The 7695-nt window shown below is 36.2% G+C and overlaps 1 protein-coding gene across 1 annotated transcript; it reads right to left on the bottom strand.

Annotated features, from left to right (window-relative positions):
* Positions 1-4319: 4319 nt before the first annotated feature.
* On the bottom strand, positions 4320-7076 carry LOC142637255 (fumarate hydratase 2-like). The gene is made up of 8 exons (XM_075811539.1): positions 7054-7076; positions 6864-6930; positions 6727-6777; positions 6419-6514; positions 5925-6023; positions 5784-5813; positions 5627-5687; positions 4320-4411 (listed from the first exon to the last, which is right to left on the bottom strand). Exons 1-8 carry the CDS (start codon positions 7074-7076, stop codon positions 4320-4322), a joined length of 519 nt encoding a protein of 172 aa, XP_075667654.1.
* Between the last annotated feature and the right edge of the window lie 619 nt (positions 7077-7695).

The raw sequence follows: 7695 nt of genomic DNA, 5'->3' as shown, positions 1-7695 counted from the left end.
GCCAACTAACCCTGCTCCCACTCACCAAGAGAAAGAAAAGACCTTGCTTATTCTTATGAAATTTTTATAACAAAGCTGGTCATAAAAGATTTTTTCTTTGAGAGTAATCAAGGCCTTCCTTCATTGAGAAAATATGAAGATACAATGATAATCAAAATTATCATGTAATGTAGGTTTAATAATGTGTCATGATTAGATAACTTCATTTTTGGGACCTTTTGGAAAGTCCCATGGAAAGCAGGGACTAATAATCATTGCCATTTATGTATATCATCTTCAAAATTCATAAAATTATGATTATCTCCTACCACTAGAAACCTAAACAGAAATTCATAATCACAAGTGGCTCAAGCTTTAGTACTACTGAATATAGATTCCATATTTCCCATTAATGTTAAAAGAGAAGACTGTCAACATCAAGTTCAAGAAGTGCTGTCTTTCATGGTTTTGGGTCACCAACTCAACCATTTCATTAAAAAAAAATTTACTTTTTGTATATATCTCTAATATAACAGCTCTAGCACGTCTAATAAAAGCATAACCCATTTTTCTTTTCTTTTGAAGTCACTAAAAGTGTGAATCACTTTTTTATCTCTAGTATATATGAAAACTCTCTATGAAATATGAAAAGCATTAGTGGGATGACAGTGAGCATATGATTCAAAGTTTCAACAAGGCAATATATGAAGCATCTTATACAAGGCATATTGCAGATGTCAGAACATGAAAGTTACACTTATGCCTTACCGAGATACTGACCACTAACAACTATTGTTAGTGGACCTCGTACAACCAGCATTAGAAGATTGAGGTATAAAAATAAAATACAAAAGTATAGAAGATGGAGCTTTGAGCAAGAAAAGGAGTATCTTCCAATGCTAGAGACAAACTATCTCACAGAAAGAAAAAAAAATACATCCCCCCAAAAGAAAATCACCAGAGATTTCTATTATTATTCTGGATGTAGTTTGATTGTGTCCTGCTGTGCACAGCTTGTGTATTGATAGGCACTTTTCTTTTGAAATTTAATAGTCTTCTTACTACTAATCGAAGAAAAAAAAAAAAGAAGAGAGAGAAGCCACCATAAGAACCCCCCCCCCCCCCCCACTTTTATGGGGGAAAGCCACCATAAGTAGAGAAAGCGATTGGGGCAACATGACAAGAGAATAAAGATAGGTTCCAAGCATTAAAAAGATAAAGTTACCTCATGTAACATGCATATACCACATGGAGCATGATTAGTACACTGATGTATGGTAATCATATAAGAGTGAGGGTTATCAAGTGCTTTCAATATAATTCCCATGGAATGCTTTTATCAATAAGTGCATTGTTATCCTTCTGCATTTCATTCAATTTAAGCCCCCACACCCTCCCAACCCAAATAAATAAATAGATTGGATAAATGACAACATCTACAACTTCTATTCCCCGTACTGCCATAGGCCCATATGGGATTTTCTTCTTGGCAGGCTCTAAAAAAGGGGTATAGACAAGCAGATACAGAAGTGCAAAACACTAGTTTCCTACCATGTAGTCCACAAACCAATGTTTAATGTAGACCTAAATGGAGTAGCCTTTAAGAATGTAGCACAAGATTTTATTAACTGGCTAGCAAAGTGTACAAACTCTTCCAACATGACCACAACAACAATAATTAACCAGATATAACATAAAATAGATAAAACGAGCAACAAAAGGAAGAACAACAACAACAACCAAGCCTAAGTCCTAAAATTTTGGGGACGGCTATGGATTCTTAGTGGGCTCTTTGTCAGTTCATGAATTATCAAAATTAAAAAATTGTTTTGTTTAGCCCTTAAAATTATTCCTCATGTACCAATCTTGATGCATGCATGATATTATGGAACATGTGCCCCTAAAACTAAGAAGAGTGTTCAGTTTACTTTAAGGGGTTTTACTTTTAGTTTACATGGAGGCATCACATGTGTTCCCAAATTAGCCATCAGATTGACAGAGTCCTATTCCATTTCAGCTCCTATCAGAATGTATAATTATTGATTTTGTGCTTCCTATGTATTTGTGTAAAAAAGAATCAATAGATATAGTACTAGAATTGGTGTTTGGGGTTTTTTTTTTTTGGGGGGGGGGGTTGTGGGGGAAGAGGGGGTGGTGTGGCATTTGGGGTGTAAGGTTAAACTTAAAGTCTTGAAGACAAAACCTATACTGAGGAAAGAGGATGGAGACTTGATGAGCAAAATCAGCAAACTGATAGATTCCATTGGTGCAAAGATACGTACCAGAAGCAGTAGTCTCAAACAACAAAACCTGTGCCTTTGCAACGTCTTTGACATGCACAGTGACAGCACCTAGCCAATGATACTCCTGTCTGTCCTCTGATCCCTCCAGCAAGCAAATTCAACAACAAAGCACAGCTTGCATTCAACCCAGCTGGTTTCAACAGTGAACCTTGCACATGGCACCAAAATCCAAGACATCAGCCCAGTTCAGATAAGTGGGTCAGATCTTGGGAAGATGGAGGAGAAGTGGATGGAATTCACACAAGGCTTGAGCAGCTCATCTGAAGTCATTGGGCTCCTGTCAGTCATGCACACTGCTTTGTTCTTCTTCTTCTTCGTCTTCCTCTTCTTTGCCTTCTGCTCTGCCATTTTTTTAAAGTGATCGGATCAGATAAAATAACTACTAGTACTATATGAGTACTGTAAACAAAGACATTGATACTAAATACCAAGATTTTTGCATATACTTAAAAATAAAAATTCCAATGTTTAATAATTTACAAAATCATGCAATACAATATATGACGGGATTAGAATGTCTTTGATAAACATGATAGGATTAGAATTAAAACAGCGAAAAAATTCAAACTTTTATACAATCCACAATTTCATGACCATGAGTTTGATTCATGATATTCAAATGCCATATGTATATCCATTCATCAACATTATATATATAACCAATTATTATCTGAGTATGAATCATACCATTGATTTTGTGCTTTCTCTGGCATCATCTATGCATAAACTGGGCAAAGAATCGAGATTGTTAATATTGTTGATGGACGAGTTGCAGTTTTCTCCTAAATGAGACCCTTTGGTGCAGTGCCCTGGATTTTGTGCATGGCCATATTCACTTCCAGCTTTTGGTCCACCAGGCTGAGCCCTTGTTGCACCTAATGGTGTTGGGGCTGATGGCATGGTTATGAACATTGCAACAATTCTTGCAAGAGCTGCTACTAACCCTTTCAAGAATGGTTATTTTCAAGGTGAACACTTGGCTCCACTAGAGGCTGTCATGGCATGTCCAGGAATATTTGCTGAGGGGGCTTATCTAGGGTATCCTGGAAATTTGATGGCGGATAAAATCAGCAAGGCAAGGTATGATGCTTATAGCACTAATGGAAGGAAATTCCTCCTCCCAGCAATACGGGAGCTGACAAGCTCAAAGTGCAAGGTCATCCATTGGGGCATGAGTTAATTTTTACATTCAAAGGCATAGCTAAGAGCAGGCCGTGATAGACAAAAGTGGATATTTAACTTTATTTTTCAGTTTTCTAGTGGGTTAACAATATCAAGTTGTGTCAATGTGTGCATGTCTAAATATTTACGCTATAAATTAATTTTAAGTGCAATATGACCTCAAAGAAGACAATAATAAAGTGATGCCACATCATGTGCGGGAACAATTGATTGCTACGCTACATTTTTGTTAGCTATAACAAACTAAACATTGAACAAAAGAACTTTCACCAAATTACTGTTTTTTCTCATCTCCCCCCAATTAACTGCCTGGAATTGCATCGACGCAGATTTACAGATTATGGTATAAGTAAAAGCTGACCTGTTCCATTAACAGGACCACTACCAATTGGCCAACGGACCATGAACATTGATGAAGGCTATCTTTACTTCATCTTGAATTATCCATTGAGTTTGTCTAATACTTTAAGATGGTACTCAGCAAAACAATAAACGGTACTCTAAGATAATTCCAGAGCACACAAAATAATCCCAACCTATGTCTTACACAAAATCGACATCTCTTTTATTTAGGGTGAGTAAATTTCTTTGATACAATCATTAGAAAATGGGGGAGGCTCTCCACTTATTTTCCCAATCAACTGTTGTCACCATGGCAAAGACCCAGGGAGAAAACCTCACGAATATTTTTTTGTAACTATGGAAAATTATATCTATCGCCTTTTTAAGGGGTTGGCTGAAGATCATATTTCTACTTCCTAATCCAACCAATTGACAGAAATAATGCAAAAATGAAACCTCGTGCAATTAATGCTGAAATTAATTCTCAGGAGCTTCGATATCTTGATAATCTCGTCAATCGGATGGACCAATCATTTTCTTGGGCACCACAAGAGTATCAAATTCTTCACTGGTTAGCATTCCCAGTTTCCATGCAAAGTTAAATATTGATTACATTAGGTATTTCAGCAATCCAAAATTGCAACAAACACCATTACTGAAAAAAGCATTAAACGCTCCACTGTAAACATTATTGTCTTCCTAAAGCCAAACATGATGTTACTTGCAACATTCCAACCAAACAACACAGGCTGAAAGATGCATGTATCTAACAAGAGAATAATATTACAGCAGTGGAGGCTTTGCCTTCTTTGTGTGAGAATGCTACTGAACGGGAGTCTTTAGTAGAGTCATTATTGGTGAGGCAGTAAGGTGGGGAGAGGAGTTTTGGATGTAAGATTCCATTGTGATTTTAATGATTGGGAGATGGAATTGGTTGCGGGTTTTCTACATCTGCTGATCTCTTGTACTCCTATTGTTGAGGGTGGGGACCGTGCGTGGTGGAAGTTGAAGAAGAATGGAGAGTTGATGTTCGGTCTTTTTATAAGATGTTGAGGGGGTCATCTTCTGGCATCTTCCCTTGGAAATCTATTTGGGGTGGGGTGTTAAGGCCCCTCAGTGGGTTTCCTTTTTTATTTGGACAGCAGCGTGGGGGAAGATACTCACTGGGGACAGTTTGAGGAGGAGATGTTATTAATATATCGTAAAATGTAGAGGGGAAACACTGGATCATTTATTGATTGATTTGTGATGGGGCTTACCAACTATGGAGCCTTGTTTTCAGATCTTTTGGTGTTAACTGGATTTTACCAAGAGATTGCTAGATATGTTGATTTAGTAGAGGAATTGTTTGAGGAAATATTCGTCTGACATTTGGAACTTGATTCCGTTGTGTCTAATGTGGTGTATTTGAAGAGAGAGCAACAATCGCAAGTTCGAGGATGTGGAGAGCTTGGGTAAATAGCTCCTTGCATTGTTTGTAGGCACTTTATTTGATTGGTCTCGGGTTTGGAGACTCGCTTCTAGTCATTCTCTCCCTATGTTTATAGATTCACTTTTTTTTTGTACATAGTTTTTGAGCTTCTTGTTTATCAAAAAATATTTTTTGAGCTTCTTTGTACTTTGCTGGCTGCCTTGTGTCTATTTGCATGAAGAAGTCTTTTTTTTCCCTTAAATGAATTTTTTCTTACTCGTAAAATATATATATATATATATATATTATTACAGCAGTTGCTTTTAGCATACCTGGCCGTCTACTTAAGAACTAACGATAAGTCATTACAAAAGTTTAATTGAGTGTCAAGTCACAAGAGACCATTGTCACGTACTTCCCTCCTTGTGAGCTTTTTTGGCAACCGCTGCAGCATTGTCATAACCAATTTTCTGGAATAAAATCAGCAACAAAAGTTATACACAAAGCACAGGAAACTATAAGGAAAGCATAAACATGAAAACAGGTGGAACACAGTAGAGACTTACAGGTTTCAAAGATGTGACAAGCATCAGTGACTGCAACACCATGCAAAATGCCACATAAGAACAACAAAAAATAGATTAGCACTGAAATCTAAAACATAGAATAATATAAAGATTTATATTCTGTCCCCAGTATCAACTCACCTCATGCAGCAATTTTGAAAGTCTTTCCCTATTAGCTTGAATTCCTGTCATGCAATTCTTTTTAAAGGAGGCAAATGCATCTCCAAGCAATCTCAGTGACTGTCAGGAATCAAAAACACTAGTTGAATAAGAAGACTTAAACAGTAGTGAAGTAAGATCATAAAGTGTGAGTCTATTGCTAATATAACAGGGCACGAAATTTTCCATGAAGATATCAAGAGATTTCAAATGGCATCCTGATAAAACCATTCTAGACAGGTCCATCACATTAAACTTTATTATTATAGAACTAACCAAATTCAAAATTAGCTCTTTTGAACCTATATTTTAAAAACTCCAAAAGCATAACAGCCAGGATTACTAACTTCTAGCCCAAATCACTGTCAGATAGAATAAGGTACTTCCTAGCCAATCATGGCTAGTTGATGTAGAATAATGGATGCACTTGGCACCTCAAATAAGTATAATTACAATAATGCAACATTAGAACATACATGTAGAAGATTATTAGCAATCATTGGTTTGAACACATTAAGTTCAAAGTGACCATTCAATCCACCCACTGAAATGGGCACATGGTTTCCCATAACCTGAAAGACATTAAAAATGAATAAATATCAGGAAAGGTTCTACTATGATACTTAAAATCAATTCAAAACCAATCACCAAAGAAGTGCACTGCAAGACTGAATTATCTATGAGGACTAAGAAAGACTAATTTCTATACATCTTACTACTTACTAATAAGTCCCCAGCTAGTTATGTGATCTTAATTAACCAAATCTGAAGATACTAAACTTACCTGAGCACAGACCATAGTGAGAGCTTCACACAAAGTAGGATTGAACTTTCCCTGTAACACAATAGGCTCAGTCAAGTGATAAGGATATAGGTTTTTAGTATAAAATAAAAAATTGTGCAATAAGATGGGGGCTTTACAGGCATAATACTGCTGCCTGGCTCATTTTCCAGAAGAATGAGTTCACCAAGGCCACAACGTGGACCACTGTACAAGAGAAACACAGTGAAAACCTTAAGGAGGAAAAATATATATATATATATATATATATATATATATATAAAATATTATCTATAAAAGAAAAATGCAAGTCATACCAGGAATACAAACCTTCCTAATAAAATGTATGTCATTTCCGATCTTCATCAGAGAAGCAGCGAAATTGTGTTAAGCAAGACAAGATGAAAAGCACCAATTGCTCATTCTGTCTTAAGCAGGACAAGATGAAAAGCACCAATTGCTCGTATAATGAAAAATCCATTCTTACAAAACAAACAGAATAGGAAATGAAGAAACAAGAGCGGAGTTACAGGATTAGAAGCTGACCAAAGCTTCAAACTTGTTTTCTGCAGTAACAAAAGCTAAGTTTGTTTCCTCCACTACTGCCGCAGCTATCCTGACATGACATCAAACCTAAACTACAGTCAAAAGACAACAACTATCAAGCTAGACATGAACAAAAATGACAGAAGCAGAAAAGCATTCTTTGTGAATAATATTTAAAAGAAAGAATACAGGATCAATTTCATTATTGCTCAAATCCAAGAAACAACATAACAGTTTTATCAAGATAATTTTCTGAAACAATAAGGAAAATGTGCTAAAAGGGCTTTCTTTTTTAAGGGGAGGGGGGCTTAGAAAATTGCAGAGGCATGACAACAAAACACCAAAAGAAGTAAAATTGATTCTCAACCACAACCATAAAGCAATAAATATATGCTTCAAGGATAAAGTAAACAAAACACCGCATCT

The sequence above is a fragment of the Castanea sativa genome, chromosome 1, assembly GCF_040712315.1.
Source record: "Castanea sativa cultivar Marrone di Chiusa Pesio chromosome 1, ASM4071231v1".
Lineage (NCBI taxonomy): Eukaryota > Viridiplantae > Streptophyta > Magnoliopsida > Fagales > Fagaceae > Castanea > Castanea sativa.
This window is presented reverse-complemented; position numbering and strand designations above follow the sequence as displayed.